Source organism: Mercenaria mercenaria, chromosome 2 (genome assembly GCF_021730395.1).
Source record: "Mercenaria mercenaria strain notata chromosome 2, MADL_Memer_1, whole genome shotgun sequence".
Lineage (NCBI taxonomy): Eukaryota > Metazoa > Mollusca > Bivalvia > Venerida > Veneridae > Mercenaria > Mercenaria mercenaria.
In genome coordinates, this window is record NC_069362.1 from 119,674,409 (window position 1) to 119,693,307 (window position 18,899).

The window sequence follows — 18,899 nt, forward strand, 5'->3', positions numbered from 1 at the left end:
ATTTCAACAATCGATTTAATGTTCTTCGTATGGTTCCAAGCGATCTAAGTATCCGGGTAAATTTGAACTGAAACGAGACTAAAAGTAAATTTAATCATGTTGTTAAGATAAATGTTTCAAGTTTGCCTAAAACACAGGCGTGAATAATTAATAATCTATTATTTATCTGGTGTTTAAGATTTTATTAGAAAAGACATCACCAGAACCAAACAGATACAACCAAAATTGTAGCTTTACAACTAACAATCGGAGTGATTTACTTACAAAAAACAAACACACATTATATATATTCAAAACTTAACATAACCTGCGTAAAACAGTAAACATAAACCAAAAACAACATTTATTTTATAATAAAATAAACTAATATTCTAGACAAGCGATTTTCATGCCAGTTTGTTTCGTTGAAGCAAGCTATAACTAAAATATAAGCACCAACATACATCATGGGAGGAAGGGCGGGTACAGACTGTTTGCTGCCAATCATAAACCTCGAGTGGTGAGAACAATATCAGTTCACACTTATATATGCCGAAATCATTTCATGAAATTCACGTGACAAAGAGCGCCCAAATATACTAGCATAAACTTCAGACCAAACTAGTACTGGGATAAACTACCAAGAAAAGTAATTTCGAAACGCGAATAATTTTATATGAACGATGTTGTGGATTTTCATTAAGCCTGGCTTTTAGCTTCATTTAAGGTCCTCTCCCATATTTGTTCAAAATGGGGAACCCAGCCCTTTTTAGAGGCAGCTAGAGCTAAATATAGTAATACTTTTATAAGATTTTTTCTCAGAAACTGATTTTTCAAACTTTGTCAGTTGCATCATTATAAGGTCTAGGCACATTTTTTCAAATGGGGTTACCTGGTCCTTTTCTGGGCTGCTAGAGCTAGAAATAGAAATGCCTTTAAACTACTTTTTCACATGAACTGATAGACCTTCTTCACATGAACTGAATCTTCACCAAACTTGGTCTGTAGAATCATTATTTGGTCTTCTTCCAAACTAATGTTCAAATGAAAGCAGCCGCTAGAGCTAATTATAGAAATACCTTTGAACAAATTTTCATCTCCGGAACAGCTGGGTATATTAAAACCTTAACAAAGAGATCCAACCTGCTCCAGTGGTTAATGTATATTTTTTTCCACCCAGTTTTCAAGACCTGAGAAGAATAATAATGTTTGAACAGATTGTCCTCTGTTACAATAATTCATGTAATCATTTTCTGCTGCCTTAGGAACTGTTGGCACCTGGGTCATATTAAGTCATACTTCAAAGTTGCACACACTCAAGCCTGTTTAAGGTCTGAAGCTCAGGTGAGCGCTCTGGGGCCATCAAATCCCTCTTGTTTTGATCTGTAAATGCTTTATCAAACAAAGGGAATTGTTAATTCAAGCTATGGGTAGTCATCTGGAAGCAGACAATTTGCATCAGCTAGAATTTCAAAGGTTCTATGTCCAAATTTCAATGATTCCTTGCTCTTTGTAGATCATTTAGTGTTGAAATACTTCCTATACTGTCTTGCTCTCTGGGAGACAGTGTTAATTATCTTTCGCTCAACTTACATGATTAACCTCTCAGTTCCTGTTTTATTTGCTAAAGAATAATTAGCTATGGTCACTCTTAGAATTTTGGATTGATATTTAAGGAGGTAGGTTACCTTGTTACCAGGGTAAATTCAAATTAGTTTAACCGCAGCTATTTTTTGTATTTCGTGTAATATAATTTTTTGACTGCTATAATCTCAATTTCTTTTATCTCTGGCCCTTCAAGTACAATTTTTATACAGGTTTGAAGAACATGACTCTCTAACGGTATTTTATATAGAAAGTAGAAGGAAAATACGTATTTTTAACAGTTTTCAGTGCATTCTGGTTTTATTGTTATCCGTAGAAGTCTGCATAATTAGTATTTTTTCTAGTATGCGCGTTAGCTTTCTAATAAAAGCTTGAAATATATATGTCGCGGGGCTCGTGTTTCCATGGTAACGCATTTTCTCTCATTTTTAAACAACTATGTATGAAAACGGGGTTTTCGACAGCTTCAGTGCCATTCTGTTAATGACCAACATGGAATATTTGGGTAATATTGTTAGCAAAATACCAAAAACTTTACATGGTACCCTATTTTTCTTAAAGTTTAAAGTAGCCATGGCAACAGAGATGTTTAAAATAGCTTATATCTTTCATTTTTATCATAATTTCTTATAAAAAAAATTAAATAAGATATCTTTCTTGTTAATGTAGCTTTAAAACATTTTAATTCTAACGTAAGTAATATTTTCGTATTATTTACATTTATTTAAACAAATTTCAGAGCTTAAGATACTTACAGCAGTACCCCTCGTCTGACATTTTTATGGAAAAGTCGTTCTGCATGCTGCTATTGTTATTATGGATATTGTTGAAATGAAAATAAAATGCCGAAGCTGTGTTCCTTAAATAGATCAGTATCAACGCTTTTGAATTTTACATTTAGATATATAGGTCACGGGCTTCGTTTCCATGGTAACATCATTTTTAGCTCATCTGATTTTTTGAAAAAAAATGATGAGTTATTGTCATCACTTGAGCGGTTGTCGGCGTCGGCGTCGGCGTCGGTGTCGGCGTCGGCGTCTGCGTCGGCGTCTGCGTCGGCGTTGCCTGGTTAAGTTTTATGTTTAGGTCAGCTTTTCTCCTAAACTATCAAAGCTATTGCTTTGAAACTTGGAATACTTGTTCACCATCATAAGCTGACCCTGTATAGCAAGAAACATAACTCCATCTTACTTTTTGCAAGATTTATGGCCCCTTTTGTACTTAGAAAATATCAGATTTCTTGGTTAAGTTTTATGTTTAGGTCAGCTTTTATCCTAAACTATCAAAGCTATTCCTTTAAAACTTGCAACACTTGTTCACCATCATAAGCTGACCCTGTACAGCAAGAAACATAACTCCATCCTGCTTTTTGCAAGATTTATGGCCCCTTTTGGACTTAGAAAATATCAGATTTCTTGGTTAAGTTTTATGTTTAGGTCAACTTGTTCTCTTAAACTATCAAAGCTATTGCTTTAAAACTTGCAACTCTTGTTCACCATCATAAGCTGACCCTGTACAGCAAGCAACATAACTCCATCCTGCTTTTTGCAATAATTATTGCCCCTTTTGGACTTAGAAAAATGGTTGAATATTATGTTTAAGTCAACTTTTCTCATAAACTATCAAAGCTATTGCTTTAAAACTTGCAACAGTTTTTCACCATCATAAGTGGACACTGTACATCAAGAAACATAACTCTATCCTGCTTTTTGCAAGAGTGATGGCCCTTTTTAGACTTAGAAAATCATGGGTAGGACAATATTTCTATTACACAAAAAAAATCAGATGAGTGTCAGCACCCGCAAGGCGGTGCTCTTGTTATTCAAGAAACCACAATTTTCTAGTGAAATTTGGACAGTTTTAGAGCTTAGTTTTAATATAGAAGTAACAAATTATCAACAGAAACTGAAAAATAGGTATTACAAATCAAACTGCCCAGTTTTTATTTGAAAATGCCCGTATTAAGTAACCTTTCACCCAGCTATATTCCCAATAACATTGGTTACCATCTTCCATTTTCTTACATTTCGCATAACATTTCAATATAACTATATAAAAGAAGCAAACTACTGATTATTATTCAGAGCGAAGACACATAAAAATATTTCAGTAAATAATGGCTGTTTAAAAAATAGTTCAAATAAAGAAAATGCACAGAATTACGTACTTTTAAAATAAAAGCTATTTATTTTGCGCGGTAACTGACACGTAACGTCATGACGTCTATGACGTCATTTTAAAGCAACAATGTTTTGAAGCGTTTCTGTGACAATTTATTAATTATTTCTGCATTATTAAACCATTAAGCATCAGATCGGAGACAGGTTCATGATTTTTTTTCTAAAGAATGGTTATACGAACACATTTGGTTTGTCGTAAACGTCGTCGTAAATCGTCACATTAGCTTCCGGTTTGACATGCGCACATACAAATATGAAGGTAACCTACCTCCTTAAATATAACTTTGCACAAATACCATAATAAGACAACAGAACAATAGCTACTAACAATATTCATAGAGATTCACATCGTAAATTTCTTTGTTCATTTCATTGCTCCTTATATTGTTCATTTCTTTCCTCCTAATAATTACCCAGCTGGGGTCTGGTATTGCTTATTAGCACAATACTCCTATCCATTGAAGATCATTTGATATTCTTGCTGAGGCCCTTAAATATTGAAGCTAGGATTTTGTTTGTGGAAAATGTTAGCATGTATGAAGTTAGTGTGGAAATTGCTTATGGGACATGATAGAGATTAATAAATTGTGATATGTCTCCAACTTCCCTAAATACATCTGCTAAACCAATGACATCGCACTCTTTTGTCTATAAGTGTATATTTTGTAACATAATTCTTCCCAAGTTTTGGGACAAAAAAAATTTTTTTTTTTTCTGTTCCCACCCCCACCCAAAAAAAAATATTTATAGAAAAAGTGTCCCAAATTTTAGGGACATCAATTTTAACTGGAATAATTAGATAAGCACCCCCCCCCCACACACACACACACCACCACCACCACCAAAAAAACACACACACAAGCTGTTGTCACATATATTCCTGTAAGAACATAATTATGTAGGTGAGCATGTTGTTTAAATAAAATTGTATCAAATGAATTTCTTCAGGAGCATGTTTAAATAGAAGGTTAAACTCTTCATTTTGATATGCTGTTAAAATTCTAAGCCCTTGATGAGGTTGTGTGATAGAAATATTGAAAATATCTGGTAGCACAATTATATTACAGACAGTATTAAAAGCTCATTAAGGCAAACAAATAATCTTTTATGGCATTTCATTTCCAAGGTTTCCAGCAATTGATTAGATTAAAGTAGGAAGTATAGGATACAGTGAAAGAAAAACTGAGAGAACAGAAACACTTAGACAGGAACCAAACCAAGAGAGTGTGTAAACAGTTTATTACCTCTCAGTTGTAGAGGTCAATTGAGAGGCTATAAGCAGTTTATTACCTCTAAGTTAGGGAGGAACTGAGAGAATATATTCATTTTATTAGCTCATAGTTCACGGATTGCTTTTCCTTTAGTGATTCTTTTTGTGCCCCCCCCCCTCCCCATGGTTGGTGGGGGCATATAGATTTGGTCTTGTCCGTCCGTCCATCCATCTGTCCGTCCGAAGTTCGTGATGCGCCTAGCTCAAAAAGTATTTGATTTAAATTGATGAAACCTTGCATGAGTCCTATTTTTCGTCTGGCTCCGCCCCCTATTTTCAGAGTTATGGCCCCTGAAATAGTCAAAACTGCACATTTTTCCTTTGTGACACGCCTAGCTCAAAAAGTATTTGATATAGATTCATGAAACCTTGCATGAGTCTTAATCATGATATGAACTTGCGCACCTCCTATTTTTCATTTGGCTCCGCCCCCTATTTTCAGAGTTATGGCCCCTGAAATAGACAAAAATGCACATTTTTACCTTGTGACACACCTAGCTCAAAAAGTATTTGATATAGATTCATGAAACCTTGCATGAGTCTTAATCATGATATGAACTTGGGCACCTCCTATTTTTTGTCTGGCTCCGCCCCCTATTTTCAGAGTTATGGCCCCTGAAATAGTCAAAAATGCACATTTTCACCTTGTGACATGCCTAGCTCAAAAAGTATTTAAGATAAATTCATGAAACCTTGCATGAGTCTTAATCATGATATGAACTTGGGCACCTATTTTTCATTTGGGTCCGCCCCCTATTTTTAGAGTTATGGCCCCTGAAATAGTCAAAAATGTACATTTTCACTTTGTGACGCACCTAGCTCAAAAAGTATTTATATAAATGGTTGAAAACTTGCATAAGTCTTAATCATGATATAAACTTGCCACCTCTAATTTTTTGGCTGGCTCCACCCCCTGTTTTTAAAGTTATGGCCCCTGAAATAGCAAAAAAATGCACTTTTTCACCTAATTATGTGCCTAGCTCAAAAAGTATTTGATGTAAATTCAGAAAACCTTGCTGGAGTCTTTATCATGATGTGACCTTACCATGGGTGGTGGGGGCATATAGATTTGGTCTTGTCCATCCGTCCATCCATCTGTCCGTCCGAAGTTCGTGATGCGCCTAGCTCAAAAAGTATTTGATATAAATTGATGAAACCTTGCATGAGTTCTATTTTTCGTCTGGCTCCGCCCCCTATTTTCAGAGTTATGGCCCCTGAAATAGTCAAAACTGCACATTTTCCCTTTGTGACACGCCTAGCTCAAAAAGTATTTGATATAGATTCATGAAACCTTGCATGAGTCTTAATCATGATATGAACTTGCGCACCTCCTATTTTTCATTTGGCTCCGCCCCCTATTTTCAGAGTTATGGCCCCTGAAATAGACAAAAATGCATATTTTTACCTTGTGACACACCTAGCTCAAAAAGTATTTGATATAGATTCATGAAACCTTGCATGAGTCTTAATCATGATATGAACTTGGGCACCTCCTATTTTTTGTCTGGCTCCGCCCCCTATTTTCAGAGTTATGGCCCCTGAAATAGTCAAAAATGCACATTTTCACCTTGTGACATGCCTAGCTCAAAAAGTATTTAAGATAAATTCATGAAACCTTCCATGAGTCTTAATCATGATATGAACTTGGGCACCTCCTATTTTTCATTTGGGTCCGCCCCCTATTTTTAGAGTTATGGCCCCTGAAATAGTCAAAAATGTACATTTTCACTTTGTGACGCACCTAGCTCAAAAAGTATTTAATATAAATGGTTGAAAACTTGCATAAGTCTTAACCATGATATAAACTTGCACACCTCTAATTTTTTGGCTGGCTCCACCCCCTGTTTTTAAAGTTATGGCCCCTGAAATAGCAAAAAAATGCACTTTTTCACCTAATTATGTGCCTAGCTCAAAAAGTATTTGATGTAAATTCAGAAAACCTTGCTGGAGTCTTTATCATGATGTGACCTTGCACACTTGGCATTCTTCTTAAGAATCTTAGCTCTTATTACAGAGTTATGGCCCTTGAAATAGCCAAAATAGTGGATTCTTTGTTTGTGATGCACATAGCTCAAAAAGTATATGGCCTAGAATAATGAATCCTTTTCATAAAATGTTTGTTGAGGCTATACTCTCAAACTGAGACTACAAACATTTGAATTATTGCCCCTTATTTGTGACAAATGTACCATAGGGGGGCACACCCTGTGTCCTACAGACACATTCTAGTTATTTGCTGGGGCCAGAAGGGCCGAACAGTTGACAGTTGTTGGTCCTCACCTGTGTTGGTTTGAGGTTAACTCTTGTTTTCATGTAAAGATGCAATCGAACCGGCTGGCAGAAGGTAATGTTCTACCAAGGTGTCCAGTTTTTTGTTTAAACTAATACCAAACAAAAGTTCTTTTACTTCCACTTTGGGCAGATTTTCGTGCCTGTAGGTAACTTCAGTAATGTGCATTCCATATCTTCCAGATAGATAAGTAATGACACACATGACACAAGCTGTGTGTATGAGTGACATTTTCTTGGTATCTTTGCTGATAATCTATGATAACATCTTACCTGTCATTGATTACTTTACTTTTTAATCTATACTGTTTTCTGTGTGATTGGCATTTTCTTGTCTGTTGCCTATTGAATTACTGGGAGCAGTTTTAATACCTGTCAAGAATTGCTTTCAATAGCCAATATTTTTCTTGTTTTGTCCTGCAGTTTTTATTGGTTTCTGCCTTGTCACTCAGATCACTGAAGTAAGCTTTTCATATCCCTCATCGATTGCCTGGTTCGAGCTAATATTCCCTTGTCTGTGACTAATTAGTTGGGTTTCTACACATGACATAAAACCTGGCATTAAAACTTCTCTATCAAACTGGAATTGGCCAATATCAGTTAAACTTACTGTAAATCCCCTATATTTATTATTCTGTCAGTCCACCCTGCTTAGCTCAATAGGGAGAGCCCAGGTCTACAAATCATGGGGTTGTGAGTTCGATCCCTGGGCAGGGTGTATGTTCTCTGTGACGATTTGATAGAAGACATTGTGTCTGAAATCATTCGTCCTCCGCCTCTACTTCATGTTGGGAAGTTGGCAGTAACTTGAGGAGGGTACAGAATCCAGGAACACTGGTTGGGTTACCTGCCCGCCATTACATAACAGAATGACGTTAAACCCAAAGCAAATAAATTTTATTTCTTTTAGTCTGCCTGTGTGTAATATCTATCATATAAAGTAAAATTGTGTCTGGACATGAATTCAAGAACCTTATCTGTAGCTTGTTTATTAATAATTGACATTAATTCTTGCCCAGAACCTCTCTCTAAAAGTATGAATGGTAAATTCAGTGAACATTTTTGAGAAACTTTTGACATCTTGATCCTGTCCTAAAAGAATGAGTTTTGCCAAGCAATGGTCTGTAGGTTTTTCCCAGAAGAAATTACAGTAATCTATTGCTGTCTCCTTATTTCCGTTTTAGATGAGAAACACGCAAAACATGTCAGTTCGGAATGGGAAGTGATTGGTAGGGTTATTGGATTATATACTGATAGTATCTATAGAAAATAGACTAGATCAGTCCATGATCAATTTAACCGTAATCCATTTGTATTTGCGATGGTATTGTTATACTTTAACCGAGGGGTTTTGCTTTGGTCTGGTAGATCCCTAGAGTTTGCTGCTTATCCTGTGTGTTTGAACCCCACTGTGGTTTTCGCTTAAGAAAGGGAAAGTAGAGAGAGTGCAGATTGCAGGGTTATGACTTCAATCCTAGGGCAAGGTGTATGTTCTCTGCGACCACTTGATAAAACACATTGTGTCTGAAATCATTCATCCTATACCTCTGATTAGTGAAGGGAAGTTGGCAGTTACTTGCGGAGAACAAGTTTGTACTGGTTTAGAATCCAGGAACACTGGTTAGGTTAACTGCCAGCCATTACATAACTAAAATACTGTTAAAAGAAGATGTCAAACCCAAAACAAACAAATATTGTTTAGGTGTCTAACTGCATAATGTAGATTTGAATCTGGGCTTGGACTATTTGCTTCCTGATGAAATGGCTTAATCAGGAAACTTGGTAGAGATGTGTATTTTTTATGTGAACACATGGGGCGGGCAGGCGGGCTGTTGGCGTCCAAAGCATGTCCGCTTGCTAAGTCGAACAGTTTTCATCCAATCTTCACCAAACTTGCTGACAGTGTTTGTGGGCATAATATCTGGGCCAAGTTCGATACCCATCCAAATCGCCCCAGGCACTCTTGGATTATTGCCCTTGAATTACTCGAAAAATTGTGAATTTAGCCTTGTCCGCTCTCTAAGTCAAACAGTTTTCATCCAATATTCACCAAACTTGCTGACAACGTTTGTGGGCATAATATCTCGGCTAAGTTCAATAACCACCCAAATCACCCCAGGCACTCTTGGATTATGGCCCTTGAATTACTCAAAAAACTGCGAATTTAGCCTTGTCTGTTCTCTTAAGTCGAACAGTTTTCATCCGACAAGCGTATTTTGTGACAGTCTGCCACTCTTGTTCACTGATCAGTTTGATCTAGTTTACTTGTCTGAAAATTACAGACTGAGAAGCTGTTATTTATGGCTTGATAATTGTGATTGGACTATTTATAGTGAGAGAAATTATTGATGTATGTTTATGGATAGTAATTTGTGACTTAATTATTATCACAGTCAGTATAAGCTATGTAATAATTTGAAATCTGTATGTTGCATGGTCTTTATATATTATTATACCAGATTTATATAGCGCCCTTTTCATGATCAATTTCACGTTCAAAGGCGCTTTACATAGTTCAAATGCAGCCACACAGGGTGCATAATTCATCCTCTACTAGTACAGACACAGAGCGATCTGACCAGACGGACAGAGTGAGACAAAGCCCCCGTGACAGAGAGATCAGAAATCAGATACAGACTTGTTCGGCTAACTTAGCCTAGCTCGTTGCGAATAGACAGCCTGGTTCTTTAACATGCTCAGTGTATAGCACTGATACACGCAAGGATTATATCACCAATATACAAAATTTAATGTATCTTGAAAATATATAATACAGATACACTTGATTATAATTTTTTATGATCTACAAAAGGGGCCTACGTGCTCAGTGGTTAAGGTCACTGATTTAAATCATTTGCCCCTCACCAATGTGGGTTTTACTTGGGGCGTAGAATTCTTCAAGTGAGGAGGCCGTCCAGCTGGCTTAATTACCCAAGGTCGATTGTTTTACCCAGGTGCCTGTCCATGATGAAATAATGCCCAGAAGGGCATGTTGGGATTTCCTCCACTGCGAAAAGCTTGAAAGTCACGTAAGCTATATCCAAAGGAGTCTTGCAACGGATTATACCGTCTAACAACACAGCTCAGAGCACCTGCTCACCCCTTAAGAAAATATTTTTTTCATCCACCAATCAAAATGTACAGTTTAAATCAGCTGTTAAATGACCTTCACCCCAGATATTTACAGGAAGTAAAGGTGAAATCAAAACTAAGACATAAATCAAGGATCAAGCTACTTGAAGTCCAAGTTCCACATTGATCAACTTCCTGTTAGTCTTAAAGCCCTGCTCCGTTGCTATTCAAATTCTATTTTGTGTATGCAACCCATGATTACAATAGGTAACAGTTAACGGCCACACGCCACACTTTAGCATGCAAAACCACAGGTATTTTATAAAGAATTTTATATAAAATAGACTCTGTTTTGACAGGCCTCACTGTTCATAGTCTGGATTTTCATGCTTTTTCAGTGACAATTTTAAGGTTAAAACGTATGACTGGAGCAGGTCTTTAAGTGAACACATGACACGGAGCATATGAGAAGTACTCTGTGATTGCTTGAGCTACTCTGCCAAACAGCTGTAAACAATCTGACAAATGGAAAAACCTCAAATGTTAAATGTGTCTTGTCAGCTTTTCTGTATAAACCCTTGATTTCTTGTTTTCAGGAGCAGATAAATCAGATGTTCATTAAACAAGTTTATGGGCTGGGCTGGCAATCAAAAAATGTTATTTAATGACTGTGTGTAAGTGGTTAATTTTGGAATGTGGCAATATTTGCAATTTTTGTGAATGGGAATTATTCTCAAAATCCAGAGCTTGCTATAGTAAACACCATTTTTATACGCCTGTCTGAAAAACGGGACAATTATTATGGGAATGCCCCTGGCAAGCGGGCAGGTGGCATCCACAAACTTTGTCTGGAGCATTTCTTCTTCATGCATGGAGGGATTTTGATGTAACTTGTCACAAATGTTCACCACCATGAGATGGAGTGTCATGCACAAGAACCAGGTCCCTAGATACCTCTAAAATGCCAGGTTGTCAGTCAGTTGCAGTGTTGTTGATGATAAAATATGCTCTGACACTCATATGTTCAAAATGGTGACAGATTTATTTTTATGAATGGGAATTATTCACAAAATTCAGCTCTTGCAAAAGTTAACACCATTTTTACCTCTAAAATGGTTGTCAGTTGGCTGTTGTTGATGATAAAATGTGCTGTGACACCCTAATGAAAATGGTGACAGATAAAAATAAATTCCATTATGAAACATGGCTATATTGTTATGAGAGAAATTATTTATTCTGTTTATTTCATATCAATATTAAATGAATGGATATTTAATTTATGGGGAACACAGCAAAGATATGACACTTCTGAAATGGCTGTCTGATCATTTCTCTCTCAGCTGAAATAAACAGATCCATTATTTCCAGTTGTCAGTTTGCTAACAGCTTTCATCATTATACAGACATTGAAATAATATTGAACATTCTAACAGGACCAGCACATAACCTACATACTGGTAGAACAAAATCTGTCTGTAATAAACCGACTTGAACTATGCTGCGCATACACACCCTTGTTATCCAGATAATACGAAATGATGTGATAATTCCAAAATGCTACAAACTGGAGGAAATGTCAAACTTGGTATGGACATTGTTTTTGTCAATATTTTCTTATTACTCATACTGATTGTTTAAAGTATTATAACTGATTCAACATGGTTTAGAAGCTATACCATTTGCACCAAACAATTTGAATATGGGAAATATTGTTCAGTATGGAGTGCCCCAAACAATGTGTACATTTTGCTTTTGAGAATGAGTTTGGCCATTCAAAGCGTTGTCAACCTCATTTAATGGACTTTGGTAATAAAAATTATTTTGGATTATTCAGTTATTATATAAACAATGATATGAACATGTTCAAAACTTTTTATTTTAGATCAAATAACCCACATTGACAAATATATAAGCATATGTAGTAGTCGATGGATACTGACCCAAGTGTTCATAGAAATTTCAAAGATAAAGCCCAAAATGCTATGAGGATAATAGCCAATATTGTAGTTTGAAATTTTGCATATGCTGTTCTAAAGGTACCTAATGTTGTATAATGAAGAAGTATACTCATAAAATGTGGTAACTAATGGCTGTAGCATGCCCAAGGTAATGTTTTATACACATGGTCAGTACCAGATTTTCGTGAAACATTTTATCAAAAGGGTAAATGTCTATATGTTTGTAAAATTCTGTTTTAAAACTCAAGTCTGCTGTCAGAAGGTTCTACAGCTTACACGCCTGCATCTTTTCTGCTTGATTTTGGTAAAATAAATAAGCCAGAACAGGTAAATTTATCACCTGAATCTAAATGTGCTGAGATTTCACATGGGGAGGGGGTACACCCATATTTAGAAATTAAGTATGCTAGGGGTCTGTTAGCATTTTAAAATTGTGAAAATAATGGCACTTTAACAGGTCAGTTTTGCATGTTGAATACTGCTGTGAATTCATAGAAGTACATTCCCTTAATCCCTTAACTGATAATAGTTTGATATTGTACTTAATAATTTAGTACACCTGTTAACTTTTCCATACAAAGTTGTCCCCCTACCAAAATTTCATCTGCAATACATTAGACCCACATGCATTTCTATACTGAAATATAAAGTGTTGGTCCCAGTGTATAGGATAAGATCTACGTTCATTAACTTAATATTTGTTCAATATCCTATTCCCTCTTCTTCTGTTGGTGTTATGAATTGTAATTGAGATCAATTTTTTATGCTTTGTTCCTTGGGCTATAATAACCATGGTATTTTGACTGCTGTTCAAAATCGGTGATATGTTTTATGGTGTTGAAAATCCTGGGCATTTTTGAAGACAGTAATATACGTCTCGTAGATCTTGGTAGGATGAAGATAACCACCAGCCAAACTCCAAAAGCCATTTCTAAAGGAGCCAAACATCTGTATAGGTTGACTGCCGGGTATCTCCACCAGCACTGAAACAAGCGCCAATATATGGCCATATCTTTTTGGCATTCCTTATTGGGTCTTTATCCAAAGTCTTCATTTGGACTATCTCTGTAATTATAAGAATTACATTCATGGAAAGAGAGTGTTAAAATTTCTTTCCAATAACATATGAGGCAAAAACTCTAAATAAGCAATGGAAACTCTAAATAAGCAATGGATTTCATATGCTCTACTTATTAGGTTGCAACGCTCGACTCTTCAACAGTCTTGTCAACTGAATGAATACAAAAGTCGAAAAAGGGGCATAATTTTGTTTAAATGGGAAAAAGGGTTAAGGAACCTTCACAGTGCTTATCAGCTCATGACTGAGTGTGCGAAGTTTCAATCCTTTCCCATCAGTGGATACTGACATACTAGTTAAAAAAGTTAGAGTTAGAGTTATGGAACCTGTGCAGTGTAGGTCAGTTTATCACACTGAATAAGTGTTTGAAGTTTCAATCCATTCCCACAAGTGGTTACTGAGATACCAGCTTACATACAAAACCTTAACCAAATCGGGACGCCGACGCATAGGTGAGTCCAATAGCTCTACTATTCTTTGAATAGTAGAGCTAAAAATCGTTAACAAGTTCATATTATCATGTTGTTACAAACTCATTCACCAAAACATTACCGCACACACAAAACTGGTTCATGTGTAATGGTATGTAAATGAAAGAAGTCAATGACGGCTATTATCCACTTTCAAAGCCAACACATGTAGGGCATTATCCATGGTCATTTTCGGCTATTATCCATATTTCACACAAGGATCAATATAAATTGTTTTGGCAAAAAAACGTCAAATGTAAACAACTTATTCTAAACTATGTCAGATAGTGAAATGGTAGAGCTGTATATACAGTGAATTACAAGCATAAAAAACAATTCTAAACATTTTTTATGAATTTTCAAACTAATCTTACATGGATTTTGTAAACTATTTAACATACTGTGTATTGTATTCACAAAAATAAAGTAAAATAATTTGAGTTCTATGGAAACAAATCACCATTTTTACAACATCTGATGGTTAAAATCTCGCATCAAGCCACAGCAACTTACCAAAACACCTGAAATTTTCAGAAGCGTTCATCTGTCATTTTGTAGCATTTTGGAATTATCACAGCATTTTGTATTATCCGGATAACAAGGGTGATGCACCGTGTTTTGGCTATTCCATTTATACACTGTGTATAAAGTTTTATGAATGAAAGTCACAGCTAAATGCTGCGGCGTAGCATGCAGTTGTAATTTACGTTTGATGAAAATACTCCTCTGATTGTCGTCTAACATTATTAAATTTTGAAGTAAGTTGTGTTAGAATTGGTTTTGATACTACTATTTCTTAAACATAGTTCACGAAATTACCAATAACTGTAGATTTATAATACAACTTTGTACTCAGATAACATTTTTTCTGCAACTTTCTGGACAAGATGACATTTCATTGTATAAGGATGGAATTAAGTATGCAGAGAAAGTATACAGTTTTACCTTTGTTGGTGAAGTTCAAAGGTGTTTTTTTTGCTACTGAATTAGGTTAGTAGTAAAGTTAAGTTATCAAGAGTAGCAGAATTGTACAGAGTCATCCAAGTGATATTACAGTACAGAACAATGGTGATGTAACTATTGAAAAACGGGAGAAAGAACACAAGTTTCATGACATAACTGATAAAAGACATTTTTGTCTGAAATCACTAGTCCTCCACTTCTGATTCACATGGGGAAGTTGGCAGTTACATGCAGAGAACAGGTTAGTACTGATACAGAATCCAGGAACACTGGTTAGGCTAACTGCCCGACATTACATAACTGAAATACTGTTGTTAATCAAAGCCTTGAGATGTCTGGTGGTTGCGGGTTTTGCTAGGTTTATTTTCATTTTAAATGCAAATCTATAAATATACATGTATAAGAAACAAATACTAATATGCCTTGATCTAAGATAAACTCTGCCTGACCTTACATGAACAGCAAGAAGTCAGTGATGTAACCATGGGCTGGAATACCTAATCATTGACAAATCGAATGGATAGAGGATGAATAAGAAATGCTTGATCATTGATAATTCATCGGCATTGTTCATGAATGGGACTACTTTGTGTAGCACATGAAGAAATTCCTTTAGTTGTGATTTGGAATCAAATAAAATGCTACATGATTGTCAGAAATACACTTAACTTTGTTTGCATGATAAACCTGCAACCAAAAATGGTGCTAAACCCAAGACAAACAAAGGCCTTGGGAGTGGATTGGACAATACAAAGTCAGAATTTAGAGGAAAATGCCTGCACTATTTGTAAATGATAAAGTGTTACTCCTCATTTAAATGGGTCAACAGTATTGTTGTACTTACAAAATAGACTGGCCCGGTTTATAGGTTGGTCAGGGCTACGGATATGTATTGTGTTTTGCCATCAAAATTATGTCTGTAAATTGCTATTTCCCTTTCAGTTTGAAACCATCCATGTTTACAAACATGTTTGTTTATATTATGAGGAGTATAGTGGACGCAACTTGACCCTGATGGTTGACCTTTGCATTATAATACATAATGAGGCACAACCTATTATTGAAAAGGAGTGTACGTAAAATACGATCTGCACGAGAAAAATGAAATATAAATTTGTGTAAATATAAATTAGTGTATCAGAAATTTAAAACTGATATTTGAAATGAAAGTAGTTTACTCATTAAATGGGTCACTGTTTACTACAAATTCCTTTATAATTGTCACACGGATACTAAGCACTTGTGTTTTGCAATCAATTATACTGAATTGCTCCCTAAGTGAACCATCCATGTTCAGTTGCATACTAGATAAATGGTTTTGTAATTTACTTTCAGAGTCACCAGAGCTTGATCTAATATTTGAATCAACGAATGTGACACGTACAGAGAACAATGTTGGACCTGTCATTATTCGAAACTGTATGGAGGAATACCAGCACATCAGTGATTTTAAGGAACCTTTTGTGTATGGCAGACTAGCAGAAAGAATGCAGAAACACCTCCTGGTTCAGGTGATTAATAAATGTTCTTTATTCAGCTCACTATAGTACTGGTATGATGTGTTCATTATGAGCTTTTAGGGTGGCTGATAGAATCACTGATAGAATTGCTAAATGTTGGTTCTTTATCCATCTGTCATTTTCTTCCACAATTAAATTGGTTTTTTTTAACATTCAGGCATCAACATTCTTGAAAAGCAGTTATGACCAAACTTGGCCATGTGGTCACAGTCAAGTTAGATGATCGCCCACTTTCTACCTCCTTTTATTTACAGCAAAATGCCATACTTGCCGTAATCAGGGTAGCTAACCCATGTGACCTTGAAATACCATATAACATTTTGCCTGTATTTTCCTTATTACTTGATGGATTTTCATAAAATAAAGTGTGTTGAGGACAGCAAAATGAGCGCTTTCCAAAGCCCAACACTTTGCTGTCTTTGACACTCTTTATCTTATGAAAATCTGCAAGAAATAAGGAAACTATAAGCAAAAAATGTTACCTGAATCAGGATATTTCCTCCATGTGTATGATATCCAAAATTTGCGTGGGTTGGCCACCCTGATAATGATCATGTTTACACTGAAGTGCCTTTATTTTTTCACCAATCCTAGTCATAGTCAGAATGTATATGACCTTTAGACCTTGGTTAAAATTTATTATGGGTAAAATGGGACTAGTATGTCAAGGGGCGTGACTTTTGATTTATCAAAAAATTCATATTTAACCTTGTTTACAATCATCCCACAAAGATGGAATCTACTCTGTCTGTTTGTAGAATGTAGTTTTGAACGTCCTGATCTGCATTTTCTCTTAGATCCTTAACATCATCTTCTGCTCCATTTTCTTCAACATGGGTGATAGTGTAAACTTCACTACCAATATGGTTATAGTGGATATTTGGTTTTAAGGAACAATTTCAAATGCCATGATTTCCCCCCTTCTGCTTTGTGTGTTAATTAAAATGGTTACACTGAACATACTTTTAGTAAATTATCAGATATCAGTAACACATTTTCATGTCCCTTTTCTAAAAGTACATTAATTTGTATCATTGGATATATGGAAAACACCATGATAGTAAAAGTTCAGTATTATTACTGAACAGAACAGAAAAAGTCAATATATTGCTTTACAACATTTCATATAGTGAGTAATGTAAATTGTCTGTGTTTTAAAAGGGAATAAAAGTGGTCTTGATCAAATAGCAAAATGGAGTTACAATTAACTATAATCAGCTCTTCATTTAGGAGATTGATATAATATAAATTCTCAGATAATAGGCCAGTCAATTAAACTGTAACATTCTATTAGTACACTTTTAGCAAAAAGACAAATTCAAGGCATGATCAATCAATTTGTTGTATAAATACTGTTTATAATGAATTTGTTTGCTATTCAGAAAACTCTGGATACAGGGAACTAATTTTTGCCAGTCCCAACGAGTTTGCTGAAACTGAAGTTTACAGTACACTGAGTTCAGTGTCTCTTAAATGTTTTTTCATTTCATTTCATGCAAGTAGTTCCATTTTAGTGATCATTTTGTTTGATTTTGCAGTTTTGTTAGTTACAAATCTCAAAATCGAGGAAATAGAGAAGTGAAAAAAAAAGAGTTAATGGTTTGTTCGGTGTATATTATGCTGTCTTGAAAATCTATATGATGCTCAAACTTTGCTCTTGCTAAATATGGATTTCCTTGACAGAGTAAATCCTGTATCCAGTCACAGAAGTCTTGTAACTAATGTTCTTGGTTGTTCTTTATTCAGGGATGTTACACAATATGGAAGGTAGGTCTTTGAACTGCATTTAGTGCATTTTGGAAGCATGCCAATGTGTTTATCTTACGATTGCGCAACAATAACCAACTAAGAACACAAATAAAAGAAAATAGCAGTGACTTGATGTAACCAGACACTAGAAATACCCATCATCTTTCTGCCATTTAACGACTTTAAAATATTGTTTGTTGTTTACGGCTGATATTGTATTTAAAAAAAGCAGATGTACATCTATTTATCTCCGGACTAGGAAATTGAAATAATAACCGTGGTCATCCAAATATGGTCGTTTTTGAGTGGCATTCCAGAGATTTATTACTGTTACTGTGACAGGATAATTTAATAACCCCAACAATATATCTAAATTACAGATAAAAATATAGATGAATACAGTAAAATGAAATTAAAGACCCATGTTTAGTTCCATCTGTTTACTAGAGAGTATACCAAACAAGTATGAATCTCTCACTGATTATACTATATAGGACAACATAAATAAAAAAAAAATGGTTAATGTTTTTTTAACTTTTTAGATGAAAAATCCCCATAAGTGGCCATTCATGAAAACAGTACAATGTAACCCTTGTTTAATGTCATGATGGGATGAGCAAATACTTACCTTTATATATATTTTTCTATGTGTATTTATAATGTAGGGATAACGCATGTTTTTTCGTGTTATAATGTCTGCAGAATCCTGAGGGATTTGTTGGTGCCCGAGCCCATAGGGCGAGGGCACCAACATATCCTGAGGGAT

General features: G+C 35.4%; 1 protein-coding gene across 6 annotated transcripts in view; it reads left to right on the top strand.

Moving 5' to 3' along the window:
• LOC123565021 (paladin-like) overlaps nt 1-18,899 on the top strand; it is a 319,425-nt gene that overhangs the window by 170,137 nt on the left and 130,389 nt on the right. For 5 of the 6 annotated variants that reach the window (XM_053537674.1, XM_053537676.1, XM_053537675.1 and 2 more), the window contains 2 exons: nt 16,200-16,375; nt 18,131-18,151. In XM_053537674.1, the coding sequence (XP_053393649.1) occupies nt 16,200-16,375; nt 18,131-18,151 (197 nt within the window). The remainder of the gene's footprint in view (nt 1-16,199; nt 16,376-18,130; nt 18,152-18,899) is intronic. The other variant, XM_045359004.2, reaches the window with a different exon arrangement.